Here is a 21,058-nt window from a genome sequence, read left to right as displayed (position 1 = left end):
GGTTGGACATTCTTCATGTTTCCTGGAAATACTCAGACTGTTGCTCTCTGCTCACAGAGTGGAAGTGACCTGAGATGACCTGAAGAATGGGATCCAAAACTGTATGCAGCAACAATCCTGCAAACAGACCTCCCTAACCGTTTTCAAAGTAAAAATACTAAGATTTTAGAGTATTGTGTATGATAATAAAATGTAGTATTTCTGCTGGATGTTGGGATCTTTCCACATCTTTCTCTCTAGTGTTCATGGTTTGATTTTGTGTTTCTTCCAGTTTTGTGGCTCACAGTTTTCCAGAATTGGTCTTCTGTGTGTCTTCAGCAGCATTAATCATCATTTCTCCATCCTCTCCTTGTCCCACAGAGATGGAATGATCTGCTGTTGGGACGTGTACCACAGGAAGTGGGCAGGATGTTTCTTTGTTTTTGTATGAAGAAATCTCACAGAAGACCCACAAATATCAGGTGATTGTTTCCTCATATTTGGGATAAGAGGCTTCAACATGTGCTAACCTTTTCTAAACCTGTTTGAGGTCACAGGACTGCTGGAGAGTGTCCCACTACTGTTGAACAAGGGCAAGTTACACCCAGGATGGGTCACCATGCAATTTGATCATCTAAACCAGGGGTCTCAAACTTGCGGCCCGCGGGCTATTTGCTGCCCCCAAGATGATATTTTGCTGCCCCCTCCTTATTATTGAAGTTTAATGTTAATGCGTCCTGACAGTCTGAATGAATAACACCTTTTCAGTTTTGTGCAGGGAGCTGACAAACCAACCAATCACAGTGGGGTATATGACTCTGGGGGCGTGTCATTGACTGGGCTTGAAAGCAGGGGAATATTTAAGGCAGGACACCTGACAGCCCCCTCCCCGGACCACATTAAGGAGTTCCTTACTTTCCTCTTTAGAACGTATCTATTCGCATGTAATTTTCTACATACATGCAGTCCGTGCTGAACTTTTCTCTGGGCCGCATGGACCCGAAGGAGGGTTAGGGTTAGGATTACGGTTAGGCGTGTGGTCAACCCTGACCAAACGGTTCTCGTACGCAGCTGTTACTGCAGCTCCCCCAGGAGATGGGTCACTGCAGATAATAAATGTCCCACACCTACATGCGTGACAGCTAACAGGGCTTTAACAGTAAACACATGCGAGCAACAACAAGATTTGGTCTTAGACTCTTAAATTGAGTTTGAGACCCCTGATCTAAACCAATGTGTTGTGTAGTGATTACTTCCCAACGAGGACTCTAGGTTAGCTGGACGGGGGACCTTCTCAGTAAACAATTACAACTTTGGCTCAAGAAGATCTGAGAAGATGGATATTCACCTGTAAGACAGTAGATGGGGGTTTAAGGACCTGCTCACACCAGATCCATGCTACCATGCTAAGAGTACATTTGACACCAACGTCTAGTTTCTGTTGCTGGCTGTGATTGTTAAGTTCCATGCTTGGAGATGGTAGTGAGGACAGAACATCGTTCAGTCGAGTCCTAATCTCTCACGGGTCAAAATTACAAAGACCGTTGTGTTCTACACAGACTATCCATCAAAAACAAAGCTCTACATGACTTCTACTTTCTATACGGTCACAGGCCTCAGACAAAGTGAGGAGAAAACTGAAAAAAATGATGCAAAGGTTGCAAGAGTCTAGATGAGAATTTCTGGACCATTCAAAAACAAAATCTCTGAATGCTTGACCTGCAGAGACTGAAGGATTCTGGGAAGACCACCTTTGCTTTAGGAAAGAAACAGACCAGCAGTTTTTCTGACTGTGGATGAAACATGATTGTGAAATGTTTGTCATTCCAGATGTTAAGAATCACTATAAAAAAATGCACATACAGAGGATAGTCCTTATTTTATCAACAACATAAAGGACTCTGGAAAAGATGAACATTCTGTGCAGGGAGGGGTTTTTAACTACGGAGTAAGATAACAAGAACTGAAATACTAACGTTTCACAGCTAACACACTGCCTCACTGTACTTCTCCTTCATGACCTACAAAGACTTCCCTGAGCCAAAGAGAGTAGTCCTAGACTGGGGAGGGTTAACTCGGAGGACGATACGTGACCATTCTGAACTCACAGCCAGACTGTTGACCTTTGGTTAACTTTCAGCTTTAATGCAGCCTCCGTAGCTGATGTTCTGGGTTCAATCAATCATTTATCCACATTTAGGAAATGCACCACAAACATTGGCTGTAACTGAGAACTGAACTGAGTGACTCCAGGAGTCACTATTCCTTCATATTGTATGGTAGGAAAGCAGTTCCATCCGTCTTTTATCGCTTATCTCTCAACAGAGACTTCCTCCACCTTCTCCAACTTGACATTCCAACTGGTCCGATATGAGGTGAAGTCATCAGGGTGGAACTTTCTCCTCCTATAAAAAGTTTTTTTCACATTAAAAATCTCCAGAGGAGCTGCTGATCTGTGAACCGAGCTGGGATATTTTCTCTGATTTTCTTCTAATCATAGGTAAGTCTCTGAAATTAAATCAACACTGTTATGAACTTTCAACAAACAGATCTTAAGGTTTTGTTTTGTGATTTGATAACATAAGAAGGTTCTGTTTTGGTTGTTCAATTATTTTCCTTTTTAATCCACGGATTTCTCTGTGAACTTTAAAGTTTGTGTTTCTCACCTTTTATTAACAACTAAAAACCACTGAAGGCTGAAATATTCCTGGTTATTTGAATCTCTGTCTGAGAACGAAGCTAAATTTTTCTGTTAAAATACGTTTAGAATTCTGTTTGTGCATTTGCTTGACAAATATACATGAAGTATATCACAAACTTAAAAAAATAATCCTCATCTTGATCTCAAGGGTTTTCTGCTTTCTGATTCGTCTATGCTTGAGTCTCTGCTGCCCCCTGCTGTTTAGTGAGGATAACTACGGTACTTCTATTTCATGTGATTATTAGATGCCAAGATTACCATGCGAATCTTCCGCAGTGAAGTGGCTGATTCGCTGTAGCAACCCCTGATGGGACAAGCCGAAAGTGAGAGAAGATTAGATTCTAGGAATCGACACATCGTCATGTTAAAAGCAAATGTGATGACGATAAAGGAGGAGACAAATTTCCTGTTGGGGAGTCCTGAAGGGAACAGCTGAAGGAAATAAAAAAAAAACATGTTTTTTTTTTTCATCACGAAATGGCTGACAAAGGAGAAAATGGCTGGTCGCCTCCTCTCCTTCCACTCTGGCGTGCGGTTTAGAGGGTAAAATAGGGAGCCAGCTCTTTGGAAGAGGCGTACTTTTCCAAAATGTTAGGCTGTCGTAGTCGTTTACGACATTTGGTACCGCCCATTTGACGCCATCTTTTTCTGACTTCCTCCTTTGTTCTCTGCATGGAATGGGCCACGCTGCAATCCGCTGCTGCTAAAGTAAAACTCGATCTGTTCGGTACTCGTAAAACATGCCGTTCGTTCTAAACCTGTGGATCGTTTATGCCTTTTTGATCAAACCAGCAGGTATTTTTCTGAATCAACCCTTTCTTTAAAACTTCACTAGCTGTTCATCCATCATGTCCGTTGTTGAGCTTCTCCAGTTGGGTTTAGTGTTTCATCAGTATTTGTTTATGTATTTTTAGGTTATAATACAATTTTTTACTTTTTGTATTCAGTCTTGATGAGAAAGAGGCTATAAAAAGGATTTGAACAGGTCGTCAATCTGTTGCAGGGCATCTGTTTTTCAGTAAATAAAAATATAATAAACAGAAATTAAATGAAAAAAACTCCTTCATCCATTTTCTTTGTCCTCATTTGGAAGAAAAAAATGATAATTATGGGAAAATAAAAAATCTTGTTTAAAAATATGTTTTCATTTTAGTTTGAGATTCTTTTTAGACAAATCAAAGCAGCAATAAGCCGTAACAGAACACAGCCTCCCTATTATAAAAACACATTTGCTTTTATTATCTAAAAAGAAAAGAAAAATGAGATTTTTCCTGCAAAAATGTAAACATGATGGAAAACAATGTCAGGTTCTAAGGTTCTAGTTTAAGGAACGTGGATGGAACCTCATCTGAATCAGACTTTTTAAACGAACATTCAATTTGGTTGTTTCAGCAGGTCTAAATATATATTTTGTGTATTTTATTGAGTGTTTTATGGATGTTATGCAGTTTTCACTAATGATTGTTTGTCTCTGCTCTGAGTTCCACCGGCAAAAGCAGTTGTAATCTAAGTATCTTTGGTCTGATTTGATTTGGTTTGACTTAAAATGACCATTCCTGTGGACATTTTGGAGAGAGATCACATGATAAAGTTCTGTTCTTGTAGAACTGGGACCATCATGTCTTTTTTTCTGAACACCAACATCTCATTTTTTTTTAATTTATCTTCTAAAAGTGCTCATTTCCCTTTTGGGTCACGTCACACTGGAGCAACAGAACCAGGTCAGGCCAAATCCAGCCAATAAAAATATAGATGTGTGAATTCAGTGAATATCTGCCTAGCAACATTCAAAATAGGAACACTTTCGTTTGTTATTCATTTAGTGTTAGATTGGTAGTCATTTACACGTTTTTTATTTTTTTTAATTAATTTACTTTTTAAACAAACTTCCACATTTTTCCACACAATAAAACATCAAAAATGTTTTTATAAGCATTGCATTTAATGTCAAAGTTGACCAAAAAACTGGGAAATCCTAAAATAAAAAGATTTTCTTAGAGCAAAGCAGTTTAGTAAACCACATTTAAAAGCAAAATAATACATTTAAAACATGTAGAGAAAAAATAAATATAACAAAATCAGCTTCATATTAAAATGCAAAAGACTAAATGTTAGGGGTGATGTTAGGCTCTATATATATTTCAGACATTAATTATCAAATACAGATATTCCTTCAAATCTAAATATAACAAAAAAAGGAAGATAAACAAAAACAGTTTGATGCATTTAAATTACAGTTCATTGAAATGACGACTAAAACCCGCCCAACATTGTTTTTTCAGTTTTTTGTTTTGTTTTTTGCCCCTAACAGCTGTAATTTAAATGATTTTGTCTTCTTGCGTAATTCTGTGTGACGGCCTCCCCGTCGCCCGCCGGCCTCTTTGCTCTGCGGCTGCACGAACATTTGCGTTTCTGCGCCTTCGATCTAATTTTTTCCATTTTGTTTAAAAATATCGGCATTTTATTTTTCTTTGGAGATTCCAACTGGTTTGTTCGCTCTAGTGCGCAGGCGTGCATGCCAGTCTGTTGTAAATCGTTTAAATCAGGTTCTAAAGTGGGGTTTTGGATCAACATCAGACTCACAAACGAAAACTGATCAAACAAAAAAAACAAAAATAAAAAACATCTCAGTGAGCGCCGGCGGCGTGAGCGCAGGCGCGGGACATCTGTGGTTGTTTTCCTCAAACATTATAAAATGTTCCACTAAACTCAAACTGTTTTTTATCTATAGGTTCTTCTAAACTGGTCTGCTCTCCATCGACGGTCCAAGCACATCTGGGTCAGGATGCGGTTCTGTCATGTCAAGTAGAACCTCCATTTGACTTGACGGCTGAGACCTTGGAATGGAAACATGGAACAGAGGATGTTCACGTGTTTCGGAGTTTGGGGGATGACCCAGACAATCAAGACCCAAGATTCAAAGGCAGAACCATCCTCAACCGCCAGAACCTGAAGGATGGAAACGTTTCCCTCACACTGACCAACTTCACCAAGAAGGATGAAGGAAACTACTCCCTCTGTCTTCGTACGCAGACGCCGTTCATGTGTTCTAACGTCACCCTGACAAAGAGTAAGTTGCTGGTTTAGACCAGAATAAACTAAACTAAAAACATTTTTTTTCAAACCTGTAACCAGCTAAATATGATCTAACACGACTTCTCATCAGTTCCACAGATGGACAATGAGACACACAACCATCCAGGTGAGGAAAACAGCTTTTAGTGACACTTCCTGTTTCTCCTTTGACACTGAGGCTTGTAGAATCTGAGATTGTGCAGTTTTAAGGGATTAGTGTTTGTGCTGACGACCTTTTGACCTTCAGTTCTGCAGAAACTCTGAAGGAGGATTGACTAAAGTAGAAGCTGCTGTGATTCTAGATTCTAACGTGTGAAAATGTTCTGATTCCTCAAACATCTGAATCCTCCAGAGCAGCAGGCTGACCCGTTTTTATTGAGACTTTGACATTCAATCCTAAAGGAAGCATTTCAATAGTTAGTGGATTACATTTACTTTGGGGGGAAATTGTTGAATTTTTAACAAATATTTCTAAATGTTTTTAGTTTGATACTTTCTGATCAACGTTTTTTTCCCACAGTTTTATTTATCAATACAACAATTTATTAGAAATATACTTTTTAGTTACAACACATGTTTTTGTCAGTGTTGTGTGTGATAAACTTTAATGATTATACATTAAAATACAATATATTACTTTTCTTTGTAATTCATAGATTTCTTACTTTCTATTCTTCTCTTTTCTTTTTCATCATCTCTGTCCTGTAGGATCTGCTGTGAGCTTTGGTGTCATCCCTGCCATAGCTGTTGGTGTTCTTGGAGGTGTTCTTGGTGTTCTAGGTGTTGCTGTTGTTGTGAGGATCCTGGCTTTTAGATACTTGAGGAGGTCAGTCATGAATAAAATACCTGTTTATGTTTTTTTATGAACAGAACTGTTAACTTCTAATCTCTTTGTTCTGACATAGATTCTGCTTCAATCACTCTGAGGTGAGAACCATGTTTCCATCATTCATCCATTTGTTCAGACAAAATTCAAACCTAATTTTCTTTCAGATTTTATCCTTATTTTTAATCAAGGGATTTTTATTTTCAGATTTAATTTATCTTCTAAACTAAACTGTACTGAGATCAAGGTTCTGTAGAAAGAGACTGACTGATAACTTTGGTTCTGCTTTACTGTCAGAGTTTATCACTTTAGTTTGTTCATTAGTTTAAAGCTAAACAAAAATATCTAGAATAAGCTCAAAAAAGCAGTTCATCAGAATGTCTTGATGCTGTTTTTGTAAAGGCTGCTGTAACAGAATGACAGCATGGAGATGGAATGATGACCATGAGTTTTTGTCCTAAAGTGAATGCTCCCTCTCTGCAGGAGGAGGAGGAGGAACCAGCTGTGATTGGAACCAAACTGTGAGGAAAGGATGCTAACCACTACACCAGAGAGCAGCCCAGCTCCTACAGAGCAAAAACCATCTTTGGTGGATCGATGTCTCTAACTCCTTCCAAACTTGTGTCCTAAATAACCACCAAAGTTGAATTTAGCTCCTGGATGAAGCCGTTAAAGTTTTGACATTGTAACGTTGTGAAAAAGAGTTCAGCAGAGGGAAAAAGAAAAAAAAATCTCACTTTATCAATAATGACCATCAACCTCATGAAGTCCGGTTGGACGACTTCTGTCTCAAATTATGCATAAATGAAAGAGGAGCTGCACAACCTGGGGGTCCCAATCACCAAAAGGAGGGAAGGTACAACACTAATAGACCGAATCCTTGCTTCAGTCCCCCGGGGCAAACTGATGACCTCATCATTAATGGATACCTGAAGCACGTGTTTGCCTCATATGCAAACATTAGAAAAACAACGATTCATTTCCCCCACAATTCGGTTCTATGGTGTCGGCTATGGTTCAGTCTGAAACCCAGAACTCAGACACGACTCGGGTCACTGACGAATTCAGCGATCTCAAGGTGGACAGGCTTTGCTGCTGTGATCCCACCTGGATTTCAGTTGAACTTTCACCTGCTGACTATGAGCAGAAATCAACCCAGTTATCCAACGATCAAACCCCTTTTTCTATGAAATGTCTAAGTAATTTATTTAAATGTACTAAGAAATCAATGCTACTTCCATCCACTAGCTTAGGCTTCCTGTAAGAGACCTTTAATCCTTGTGCTATCCTATGGGATCAAGATGACCATTGACGTGAATAAAGTTTCATTCATTCATGATCCTGTTAATAGAATAACATTATTTATGAATAAAACAATGACCAAATAACACTATGATTTTTCAAAGACAAAAATTCACAAAAAAATAGACAAAAATAGATTAAATAATAATAAATAGTCGATCCTCTCCCGTCATCAAATCAAATCAAACTTTATTTATAAAGCACTTTTCATATAAAAATATAACACAAAGTGCTTTACATTAAAACAACAAACTATAAAAACAAGCAAGCATTAATAAATAAATAAATAAACAATAGGGCCCCCCTCCCCGTACCTAGCCCCCCACGCCTTTCACACCTCCCACTCTCTAACTGATGGAAAATGACAAAGAAAAATAGGCTGTAAAACATATGCTGAGCACAAAAACATGATGCGGGAAACGCTAGTAATTGGAACCTCCCCCCCTGTGAACAGCCGCATAGACAGCCAAATGCAACATCACAGGCGGGGACCACTCCACCACAGCTAAGCGGTGATGCAGGTCCCCACCCAGAGCCGCAGTGGCTGAACAGCAGCCGTCCCAGAGGGAGAGGTCCCAACTGAGGAAGCACCGGAAATAAAATTGAATAAAAATGAGAATCAAAAAGTAAACATTGATAAAAACGATAAAACATTGAAATAAGGTAAATTAAAATTACACGTTAAAATCAGGTTCAAGTTCATAAAACAAGATAAAATGGATAAAGAAATAAAATAAAAATAGAAAATACATATAGATAAATAACAATAAATAAATAAAAGTAGTAAAATAAATAAATAATAAATAAAAATTAGCTAAAAGCCAGGTTAAAAAGATGGGTCTTGAGCCTTTTCTTAAAAGTATCAATGTTCTCTGCGGCTCTCAGGTCCTCTGGCTGACTGTTCCATAAGCGGGGGCCATAGTGCTGAAATGCAGCTTCTCCATAGGTTTTAGTTTTTACAGTTGGAATGGTTAACAGACCAGTGCCAGAGGATCTCAGGGTCCGCGAGGGTTCATATCTTACTAAAAGATCTGATAAATAAGAAGGCGCAAGACCGTTAAGACATTTAAAAACTGTTAAAAGTATCTTAAAATCAATCCTGAAGCATATGGGGAGCCAATGCAGGGATTTTAAAATTGGGGTGATGTGAGCCCGCCTCCTGGTCTTTGTAAGAACTCGTGCAGCAGAATTCTGGAGAAGCTGAAGGTTCCTAATATTTGTTTTTGGAAGACCAGCAAGCAGGGCGTTACAGTAATCAATTTTACTCATGATAAAAGCATGCATTAGCATCTCCATATTAGCAAGAGAGAGTAGTGGGCGGACCCTAGCCAGATTTTTGAGATGATAAAAACCAGTTTTAACCACCTGTTTTATATGTGGGATAAAAGTCAGCTTAGAGTCAAAGATAACACCCAGGTTTCTGATTGCTTCCGAATGGCTTAAGGAAAGTTCCTGTAGCTTCAGAAACTGTTTCTCTCTCTTGGCTTCAGGACCAATAACTAAAATTTCAGTTTTTTCCTGGTTGAGCTGCAGAAAATTATTTGCCATCCATAATTTTACATCTAATATACAGTTAAAAAGGGCTTCTAATGGTCTTGTGTCATCAGGAGACATAGCTATGTACAGCTGGGTATCATCAGCATAGCTATGAAAACTGATGTTGTGGCTCCTGATGACATTCCCCAGAGGAAGCATGTAAATGTTAAAAAGCAAGGGGCCAAGGATGGAACCTTGAGGCACACCACAATTAATTTCATGGACCCCAGAAAAATATGTGTCCATGCTTACCATAAAGCTTCTCTCCATGAGATACGACTCGAACCACTTGAGAACAGTCCCTGAAAGGCCAAGACTTTTAAGTCTGTTTACAAGGATCAGGTGATCAACAGTATCAAATGCTGCACTTAGATCTAGTAGAACTAGTACTGAGATCTGACCTGAATCCAAGGCACACCTGAGATCATTAACAATTTTTAACAAGGCCGTCTCTGTGCTGTGGTTCATTCTAAAGCCAGACTGGTTTATCTCAAAAATGTTGTTTTGTAAGAGAAACTCATGCAGCTGAATAAAAACAAGTTTTTCTAAAACCTTACTTAAAAATGGCCAGTTGGACACAGGTCTGTAGTTATTAAAAACTGAAGGGTCTAAATTAGTTTTCTTGAGTAACGGTTTCACCACTGCCGTTTTAAAGGCAGCAGGAAAAATACCCGTCTGTAGAGAGGAGCTCATGATATTTAAAATCTCACTCTCAAAAGACCCATAAAATGATTTAAAGTGATGTAGGGATGGGGTCTAAAAAACAGGTTGTTGGATTAACTTGGGAGAAAACTCGACCAAGTGTTGCAGCTTCAACCAGGTCAAAACTGTCCAGTGCTTCCTCAGGTAAAATCAAGCCATCATTACCAATAAAAAGGCTTTTCTGTTCTTTTATGATGTTCATTCTGACAGAATCAATCTTGCTCCTGAAGTGGTCTGCAAAGTCCTCACACAATGAGGCCGAGGCTGGCATTGTGTTTTTGTTCGCATTTGAGTTGATTAAAGATTCAATTGTGGTGAAGAGGACTCTGGGGTTATTTTTATTTACAGAAATGATGTTCGCAAAATATGAATTTCTGGTCTGTTTTACGGTTTGATTATATAGTTTTAGTTGGTTTTGGTATAATTGATAGTTTATTTCAAGTTTGTGTTTTCTCCAAAGTCTTTCGGCAGATCTGCAACGTCTCTTCAATTGTTTAATTTCCTCAGTTCTCCAAGGAGGCGTGGGTTTGATTCTTATCTTCTTAGATGTTAGTGGAGCAACTGAGTCGAGACTGGATTTTAATTTACTGTTAAAACTTTCAACAAGTAGATCACAGGGGGCCGGTAAGACAGGTGGAGAGTTGGAGCGAACAGATGTAATAAATTTTTCGACCACTTCAGGAGTCAAGTAGCGTTTCTTCACCGTTCTCACAGAGGTCTCTTGCTTTATAAAACCAGTGATGTTAAGAAACACACAGTAATGGTCAGATACAGCCAGATCCACAACAGCGGACACACTGGTAGGTAAACCATGACTGATGACGAGGTCAAGAGTGCGCCCCCTGTTGTGAGTCGCTGCATGACGTGTTGTTTAAAATCAAGAGAGGAGAGCAAGTCCAAGAACTGAGTAGTGCAATAGTCCGACTTCTCGTCTGTATGCAAGTTAAAATCACCTGTTATTAAAATCATGTTAAAAGAAGTGTGGACAGATGCTAAGAACTCAGAAAACTCCTCAATAAAAACAGAGCTTGGTTTGGGTGGTCTGTATACTGTGATGCATAAAACTGGAGGGCTGTTAAAAACAAAGGCATGATGTTCAAAGCTGGGGTACTCATCCAATGTAATCTGCTTTACTGCAAAGGAGTTGGACATTATAGATGCAGTACCCCCACCCTTTTTGCCCTCCCTGGTTGAAAAAACAAAGCTAAAATTGGGTGGAGAGGCCTCTGTGAGAACAGTAGATGCATCCGTGCTCAGCCATGTTTCAGTTAAAAAGAGTCCATCAATATTATAATCATGGATAAAATCATTTATGATAAATGTTTGGTTGGACAAAGATCGAATATTCAAAAGTGCCATGTTAAAAGAGGGGGGAGTGTTTGTGGAAGCTGCTTCCTCAGGTTTTGGTGCTTCCTTTAGTGGACGAAGCCAGTTAGTGTTTGCTTTTCTCCCAGCACTCTTCCTCATGGAAGACCTGTCTGTAATAATGGTCTTAATGGGATAGACTGGGGGGGGGTGTAGGTGGTGGCAAGGAAGCACTGTTGATTGAAGCGGTTTCTTGGGGAATGTGGGGGGGTGATACCACATCCAGTCAGTCACTTCCACACACTGATGTCTGCACGGATGAGGAGGAGGTCTGGACTGGTGGGGGCATGATGGGGGCTGGTGATGTCTGGACAGAGTATCGGATGTTTGCAGCTAAAACATTGCTGCCCAGTGGACTGGGGTGAATCCCATCAGTTTTATAAAATGAGGTTCTGTTCCAGAAAAGATTAAAATTGTCAATAAAAACAAACCTATTCAGGCTGGAAGCAGACTGGAGCCAGGAGCTCAGACTCAGCAGCCTGCTGAAGCGGCCCTGGCCGCGGGAGAGGGAGGGGAGGGGTCCCGAGATAAAAACAGTCAATGGACAGGAGTTTAAAAAATTAAAAAGTCTGATGAACGCCTTTTTAGTCGTTTCAGACCCTCGATAAGATGTGTCATTAAAACCAACATGTAAAATCAGCCTCCTGACTGTGGAAGGGAGAGATCTCAGCAGGTCTGGGAGTTTCTCCAGAATATCCAGAACTGTGGCTCCCGGAAAACAATGTGTGACCTCGTTAAAGAAGCGTACCCTCCGTAAAATGGAGTCCCCGATGATCGCCGTTGTCGGGGCAAACAGTGGAGGAGGACACGCGGGCGCAGGTGCAGAGCCGACAGGTACCTGCGTGACGACAGCGGCAGCGGCGGCCTCACCTTGCGGCTGGTGGTCCATCTGCGGCGGCGAGGCCCGAGCCTTGCTGGAATGGAAGCGGACAGCTTCCTTCAGGATCCGACGGCGGGAGGAAGAAGCTGGAGCCCGCGAGGACGCGGGGAGATCCAGACGCTCGTCTGATCCTGATGGGGCCTTAGCGGTGATCCTCGAGCCCCGGTCCGGGTTGCTGCACGCCGCGATGCGTCCGTCCTCCTTCGGGATCTCCGTGGCGTCTCTCCGGAGAGCGGGGAAATCCATGGTGGAACCCAGGTCTGGTGGAGTCTGTGCCGCTGTGACCGCTGCGGAAGGAGCGGGAGAATCCGCAGCCAGTCCGGAGAAGCGGTTTGAGAGACTCAGGACAGGAGGCTTCCGGGTCTCATCAGATCTCATTCTGGACCTTGGGACAACCACTTCTTCATCCAGGGATCTTTGTGTGGCAGGCAGAGGGCCACTTGATTGAGATCACCTGGCACACCAGCTGCTTCATTAGCAGAGGGCTGATAAAAGCCTGTCAGTAGAGCTTCAGGCAGAGACCTGCTGCTTCCAGGTGGAAGGTGCAGCAGCCTTTGGCTGTGTGTAGGGCCCTAACCATAGCCGGGTAGGTTTGTGCTTTGTTCACCTCCAAGTTGCTGCCGCACCATTCTTATTGTTATCACTGTGTAGATCGCAGGCAGTGTTTGGCCGCTCATGCAACTCCTGTGCAGAGTCCTCTTGAGCTGCGGGAGCAGGTATGTGTGTGTGTTATGTTATACTTGGTTATTTGTGTTAATTTACACTTATTTTGTAGGTGCCGCTGTTTTGGTTTCCATTGTTTGTTTCATCCCTGCTCTGCCCAACCTGGTGCACCGTGGTCCAAGAGCGGTGCCACGGCCGGCATTTTTGGGGATCGTGTGTGTGTGTGCTCCATACAGAGTGTCAGTGACTGCTGTCAATCCACGCACTGGCGAGCGGTGTGACACAGCAGGATTAACAGCTATTGGAGCGAGTCCCCCCTTCTGGCCTTCCATCGCCCCAGGCACAACCAGGCCCAGTGTCCCACCACCTAGGACTGGCGTCGGCTACGGCCACTGGATGCAAGGGGTGTGGCATTGAGCCGGGTGCACTGCAACAGGGCACACAGCTGGGTGCAGCTGACTTGTGGGCTGGTTTAATGACTCTTTTGGGTATCTTTTAGAATAGGAATTTTAACAATTTCAAATAAAGGTTGTCTATTTCTTTAAAAGCACAGTCTCGGTTTCCTGTGTCGGAGAGTCCTGTGCTTTTGGTTTTAGTTTTCTGCTGGCGGCATTCACCGGGGAAACCATAATGCCACAGAAATCTTGGCGCTGTGAGCAGGATCTCCGACTTTAACAGGAGACTGAGACGTGTATTCAGTTTTGTGTGAACTTGTTCTTTTCTCTTTTTCAAAACAGCGGCACCTGTGTTCTTGCAGCCATGGAGGGTGAAATGCAGGAGTTGCGAAAGCTGGTGGCTCAGCTTCGTGCTGACAATGAGGACCTCCGTAAACGGCAGGATCCCGGTCCTAGTTCCGCGACAGCTTCTGGGCAAGGGGGGCCTGGTCCTTTAACGGAGAGGCTTGTTTTGGTCCCACGAGACCGGAAATGCCCTATGTTTAGTGGTAGGTCTGGAATGGTGTTGGAAGAGTGGCTGGAGGAGGTCCAAGCATGCATGAGAGCCCGTCATTTAGCGGTAGCTGACCAGGCTTTCTTTCTGTATGATCACCTGGAGGGCGAGGCGCGAGACGAAGTTAAATATCGGTCGAGCCAAGAGCGTTCCGACCCCTCGAAAATTATTGCTGTGCTAACAGAATTGTATGGCTGTAACGAATCATACGTGGTAGCACAGGAAGCCTTTTTTTCCCGGAAGCAGCGTGAGGATGAGTCTCTCCAACAGTTTTCTTTGGCTCTTCTTAGTTTAATGGACAGAGTGCAACAAAGTGCCCCTCCTGGAGTGGTGGATGCTAAAGCGCTTCTCCGAGCTCAGTTTACCGAGCATGTCACTGATGGTGCCTTGAGGCGACATTTAAAACAATTTATTCGCCACAAGCCAGATGCCATCTTACTCGACGTGAGAGCAGAAGCACTTAGGTGGGAGCGTGAAGGTCTGCCTGCAGGGCAACAGCATCAGGCTCTTCCTTCACTGGGGTTTCAATATTCTGTGCGGGGGCACGTTAAAGAGTCCCCAGAGCCTCCTCAGAATTTGGAGATGAAGGAATTGAGGGAGCTCCTGCAGCATTAGCAGGAGCAAATCAACAAGCTTTCGGAAACGATCGCTCAGTTACATCATCAACCACAGACTCAGAGTGGTCCTTCTCCCCAGCCTGTAATTTGTAGACGCTGCCGGCAACCTGGGCATTATGCACGTGAGTGTGATGGAGCCCGCGCACCCCGACCCCTTCCGTGGCAGTCCAAAAAGCCAGGCATGCCGGGAAACTAGCACCCCCTGGACTGCCGAGCCAAAGGCCAGGTGGGGTTGACTCTGGCTCACATTCCGTTTTTGATGAAGCTCCATCTAACCTAATCGCCACTTGTCCTCATGTTGTTGTAGGAATGAGTGGAGTCCAAGTCCCATGTTTGTTGGACACGGGGTCAATGGTGTCAACACTGACGGAAAGCTTTTTTCGTAAGCACTTTGAGCCGTGGGGCCACAAAAGCCTTCAAATGTGCCACTGGTTGCAGCTTAAAGCTGCTAACGGTTTAGCCATTCCATATATTGGCTACCTTGAGCGTTGAGCTCTGTGGGAAGGTGATACCCGGTTGTGGGGTACTTGTCATTAAAGACTCCCCTGGTGCAACTAACTTGGCACCAGGGATTGTGGGGATGAACATTCTCCGCAAGTGCCGCGCAGAGCTGTTTGGGGAGCATGGATCGGCCTGGTTCCACGTGGACCCAGTGTCTCAGGCCCCAGCACCCCTTCAGCAGGCACTTCAGTTATGCCATTCTGCCACTGAAACAGCCTCAACTGTGGTGTCAGGGCGTGCCAAGGTCCGTGGATCTCATGCATGTTTTATTCCAGGGGGGCACATGAAACTGGTCGCTGTAACGTGCCCCGACCAGTTTAGTCATAAAACTGTTCTATTTCAGCCTGTCGGCCAGGGACTGCCTGCAGGTTTGATTGCATCATCCGCCTTGGTTCAGGTGAGGCGAAGTACAGCGTATGTACCACTCTTGAATGTTGGCACTGTTGATGTTTGGCTCAACCCCCGTACAATTGTGGGTCTGTTGTGCGATGTTAGTATTGTGAGCCTGCCAGCAGGGATTACTGAGGTGCCCAGGCCAGCGGCTACAGTTAACATCCAGGCTGCCTCTGATGTCATCTTGGAGCAGATCGATGCACTGCCGTTGGAGACGCTACCTGCGGAGGATCGAGGGAAAGCTCAGGCCCTCCTCCAGAAATATGCCAACGTCTTTGCCGCACATGAGGGTGACCTTGGTTGCACCACCCTCATGACTCATGAAATCCCCTTGTTGGATGATGCCCCTGTTAGGCAAAGGCACCGGCGGATCCCACCATCTGAGTACGAGGCGGTTAAAGACCATATCAATCAGCTGCTAGCATCCGGGGTGATCCGGGAGAGCAACAGTCCTTATGCTTCGCCTATTGTCCTGGCCCGCAAAAAGGATGGCAGCTTGAGGATGTGTGTGGATTACCGCCAACTTAACAGTAAGACCCGAAGGGATGCTTTTCCTCTCCCTCGCATTGATGAATCACTGGATGCATTATCTGGGGCTCGGTGGTTCACTACATTAGATCTAGCCAGCGGGTACAATCAGGTCCCGGTGACGGAAGGTGACCGGGCTAAGACGGCCTTCTGTACACCGTTTGGGTTGTTTGAGTGGAACCGGATGCCATTCGGTCTTTGTAATGCCCCAGGCACTTTCCAGCGGTTGATGCAGAGAATTTTCGGAGACCAGCAGTGCCAGTCTGTTTTGCTGTATCTAGATGACATTGTGGTCTTTTCATCAACCATAGATGAACATCTGGAACGGTTGGAGTTGGTGTTGGGCCGGTTGCAGCAGGAGAAGCTCCGGGTGAAGCTTCCAAAGTGTGCCTTTTTCCAGCAGGAAGTCCGGTATTTGGGACATGTCATCTCTGATCAGGGTGTTTCAACTGATCCCCATAAGATTGAGGCTGTTGCTGGTTGGCAACCTCCCAGTACAGTCTCAGAGCTAAGAACATTTCTGGGGTTTGCCAGCTACTACCGCCGGTTCGTAGAGGGGTTTGCCCGGTTGGCAGCGCCATTACATCGGCTTGTGGGCGAACTGGATGGAACCAAATCCAGAAGGCGAAAAGCATCTAGCCTGCAGGGTCATTGGACCACTGAGTGCCAGCAGAATTTTGATGCTCTGAAGCAGAAATTGACATCAGCGCCAGTCTTGGCCTATGCTGACTTCACACTACCCTTTTTTTTGGAAGTGGATGCCAGTCATAATGGCCTTGGTGCAGTTTTTCCCCAGGAGCAGGGTGGCAGTGTGCGGCCCATTGCCTATGCCAGTAGGGGACTAAAAGCTACAGAGCGTAACATGCAAAACTACAGCTCTATGAAGCTGGAGTTCTTGGCTCTTAAATGGGCCATGACAGAGAAGTTCCGTGAATACCTATTGGGACATCATTGCGTGGTATTCACCGATAACAACCCGCTGAGTTATTTGTCTACAGCAAAGCTGGGAGAGATGGAGCAGCGTTGGGTGGCACAGTTGGCGGCGTTCGATTATGAGATAAAGTATCGCTCTGGTAGAGTCAACCGGAATGCGGACGCCCTGTCACGACATCCCAATCATAGCTCAGCAGAGGTTGGCAACATGGCACCTGGTTCTTCACTACCTAGAGACCTACAGCAGGTTCAGGTACAGCCAGTACTTGCCCACTGTGAGATGGAACAGTTGATGCCTGTGTTCCCACAGCGAACTACTGCAGAGGTTCAGGACCTGCAGGTTTCCGATCCCGTGTTGGCAAGCGTTCTCCCTTTCTGGCGAGACCAACGGTATCCCAACTACTCAGAGCGTGAGGGTCTGTCTAAGGTGGCCCTTACCCTGCTGCGGCAATGGAAAAATCTTGCAGAGGTTGATGGTTTGGTCTACCGCAGGGTCCTCATGCCAGATAGTGGGCAGGAGGTTTTCCAGTTGTTGCTGCCAGAAATATTGATCCCGGAGGTTTTGGAACAGGTTCACCAGCATCATGGTCACCAGGGCATTGAACGGACATTAGCATTATTAAGAGCTCGGTGCTACTGGCCAGGTATGTCAAAAGATGTAGCTCATTGGTGTCAGGCCTGTGAGAGGTGTCAGTTGGCCAAGGATAACAGCCGTTCACATTCTGCTCCCTTGGGACACCTTATAGCATCTAGGCCGAATGAGTTGGTGGCCATGGATTTTACCATCCTGGAGCCTTCACGGACCGGAGTTGAGAATGTGCTGGTTTTAACTGATGTCTTCAGCAAGTACACGGTTGCCATCCCTACCAGAGACCAGCGAGCAGCCACAGTTGCCAAGGTTCTTGTCGCAGAGTGGTTCTCAAAGTTTGGTGTTCCAGCACGGCTTCATTCTGATCAGGGGCGCAGCTTTGAGAGCCAGCTGATTCAGCAACTCTGTGGGCTCTATGGCATCGAGAAGTCGAGGACCACCCCGTATCACCCTGCCGGTAATGGGCAATGTGAGCGGTTTAACAGAACGTTGCACAATCTCCTTAGAGCCTTGCAGGTAACACGCAAGAGAGATTGGCACTCCTGTCTGCCACAGGTGACATTCTGTTATAATACCACGCCGCATCAAACAACTGGTGAGTCTCCATTCTTTTTTATGTTTGGTCAGCAACCCAGGCTCCCCATTGACTTTATGTTGGGTTAAGGAACCTGTCAACGGGACCATCCATGAGTGGGTGGAAGAACATCAAGCGCGCCTGCGTGTGGCATTCGATGTGGCCAAAGACCGGTTGGCTGAAGCCGCTGCTCGTAGGAAGCGGAACCATGACAAGCATGTCCAGGAGGCTCCTCTGGACGAGGGTCAGTTAGTTCTCCTACGTGATTACAGTGTACGTGGTCGTAGGAAAATCCAAGATCTTTGGAGCTCCACCATTTACAAGGTCTTGAAAACTCCGGGTGCTGGGCAAGTGGTGTATACTATCGCCCCACAGCATGATCCTTCAAAGATCAAGAGAGTTCACCGTACTCTCTTGAAAGCATTTTTGGGGGCTCAGAGGCAAATTTTTTTGCCTAGGTCTCCACCCCCCCCTCAAGTGCTTGTTGACCCTGATGACTCGGCAGATGAGGACTTGTTTTTGCAGCTTGAGGATCCTGGCAGACCTGTTGGATTTGGCAACGGGCCGTCAGTTAGCCGAGAAGGTGCCACCAAATCACAGGCAGGTCCGTCCTGGGTGGAGGCGGTGTCCCCATGTCCCTCTGGTGCAGATGGTGTTCAGCAGGTGGTACGGAGGACGACTCGGTCTACAGCAGGGTACCACTCTAACATCCACCGTTTGCCAAGAGCTGCAGGTGGGCGGAATGCTGGGGATATGAAGCAAAACGCCAACGTGTCAGCTTTATTTCGGCCTTGGTCGTGATCGTCGGGGCGCCGATACAAAACGGGGGGGCTGGTGTGGCAGGCAGAGGGCCACTTGATTGAGATCACCTGGCACACCAGCTGCTTCATTAGTAGAGGGCTGATAAAAGCCTGTCAGTAGAGCTTCAGGCAGAGACCTGCTGCTTCCAGGTGGAAGGTGCAGCAGCCTTTGGCTGTGTGTAGGGCCCTAACCATAGCCGGGTAGGTTTGTGCTTTGTTCACCTCCAAGTTGCTGCCGCACCATTCTTATTGTTATCACTGTGTAGATCGCAGGCAGTGTTTGGCCGCTCATGCAACTCCTGTGCAGAGTCCTCTTGAGCTGCGGGAGCAGGTATGTGTGTGTGTGTTATGTTATACTTGGTTATTTGTGTTAATTTACACTTATTTTGTAGGTGCCGCTGTTTTGGTTTCCATTGTTTGTTTCATCCCTGCTCTGCCCAACCTGGTGCACCGTGGTCCAAGAGCGGTGCCACGGCCGGCATTTTTGGGGATCGTGTGTGTGTGCTCCATACAGAGTGTCAGTGACTGCTGTCCATCCACGCACTGGCGAGCGGTGTGACACAGCAGGATTAACAGCTATTGGAGCGAGTCCCCCCTTCTGGCCTTCCATCGCCCCAGGCCCAGTGTCCCACCACCTAGGACTGGCGTCGGCTACGGCCACTGGATGCAAGGGGTGTGGCATTGAGCCGGGTGCACTGCAACAGGGCACACAGCTGGGTGCAGCTGACTTGTGGGCTGGTTTAATGACTCTTTTGGGTATCTTTTAGAATAGGAATTTTAACAATTTCAAATAAAGGTTGTCTATTTCTTTAAAAGCACAGTCTCGGTTTCCTGTGTCGGAGAGTCCTGTGCTTTTGGTTTTAGTTTTCTGCTGGCGGCATTCACCGGGGAAACCATAATGCCACATTTGCCTGGGTGTTGAAGATGAAGAAGGGTGTGCACAGGTGGACGGGTCCCATGGAGCTGTGTCCTGGAGTGCGGCGCTAATTGAGGTTAGCCGCTTAGACTGGGCGAAGGAGACATCCATGAACTTGGACAGGAGAGCGTCCTTCATTTCCAGCTCAGCTTTTAGACGACGGATGTCTTCCTTGAGGTCAGTAATGATTCCAGTGGTTATACGCAGAGATTGTGAGTCCAGATCATTGGTTGGATTTGTTTTTTTACCCGAGTTCTGGTCTGGACTCACCACTGGTGTTACTCCGTCCGCCATTTTTCCATGCACTGAGGAGCCAGAGAGTCATAATCCTAATAAAGACTTTGAGGGCTGCAGCTCATCACTCATCTAACAGTTTGTGCTAAAACTGAGCAGCTGTGTCCTGCGCGTTTGTTTCTCATCCAGTAATAATAAAAAAAGCACATTTCCATGTCTTCTTTTGCAGCTACGGCAGGAAATGCATATATCTGCGTTACCTTTCCACCAGTTCAGAGTCCCTCGTTTATTGCAGGAGTTACGTTCTAAAAATAACCGTTCAGCTTTGTTGAAAATGAGGGATTCAGGGAGCTCCTGAAGCTTATTGTACCCTCGTATGCTCTACCAAGCAGAAAGGTATGTTTAAGAATTTTTATTATATGTTTGTACTAAATATATAACTATATTTTATTGGTGTAACAGTATTTGTGTGGTTATTTTCAGACCATCAAGGACTTGGTGAGCCAGAGGTATGAGGAGGAAAAGGAGAAAACCAAAAAGGACCTCCAGAGTGCCGTTGCTGTTACTTTAACAGCTGATATGTGGACGTCTATGAATATGGAGGCATATCTAGCTGTTACTGGTAGGGTTGGGCGATGTCCCTTAAATTGGCCGTTGACGATGTTTGCTGTCAACCATCGGGATGGACGATGACATCGTCGGGGGGGGGGGGGGGGGGGGGGGGGGGGTATTTTTACATTTTTCGTTCTTATATAACTGCTATTCGTTTTTTTTGCTTTTTTCATTTTATTTCCCAACTAATGACTAATCCGCGATGATCCAGTATAAACTGAGGGAAGTGACTTTAACAAAAAAGTAACAAACAAAATAGAAAAGAAGTAGTCCGCTCCCGGACTTCCGGGGGAGTGCGGACTTACAGCTTTGTGTTTGATGGGAAGGGGGGGGGGGGGGGTACATGAGCGGTATGTGTGGGAGATTTAAGACTGCGATCCGTCC

The 21,058-nt window shown here is 44.8% G+C and overlaps 2 protein-coding genes across 2 annotated transcripts in view; one reads left to right on the top strand and one right to left on the bottom strand.

Annotated features, from left to right (window-relative positions):
* The window catches only part of LOC110017036 (CD276 antigen-like), a 58,099-nt gene extending 47,659 nt beyond the window's left edge, over positions 1-10,440 (top strand). Inside the window, exons 5-8 of the mRNA XM_078935864.1 lie at positions 5,847-5,882; positions 6,464-6,581; positions 6,661-6,682; positions 7,065-10,440. Of these exons, the coding sequence (XP_078791990.1) occupies positions 5,847-5,882; positions 6,464-6,581; positions 6,661-6,682; positions 7,065-7,106 (218 nt within the window). The 3' untranslated portion in view covers positions 7,107-10,440. The remainder of the gene's footprint in view (positions 1-5,846; positions 5,883-6,463; positions 6,582-6,660; positions 6,683-7,064) is intronic.
* The window catches only part of LOC111949261 (myelin-oligodendrocyte glycoprotein-like), a 150,101-nt gene that overhangs the window by 87,265 nt on the left and 41,778 nt on the right, over positions 1-21,058 (bottom strand). The window lies entirely within an intron of this gene.

The sequence above is a fragment of the Oryzias latipes genome, chromosome 18 (assembly GCF_053564925.1).
Source record: "Oryzias latipes strain Hd-rR chromosome 18, Olatipes_Hd-rR_3.1".
NCBI lineage: Eukaryota > Metazoa > Chordata > Actinopteri > Beloniformes > Adrianichthyidae > Oryzias > Oryzias latipes.
The sequence above is the reverse complement of the archived record's forward strand: the minus strand, read 5'-3'. Positions and strand labels throughout refer to the sequence as shown.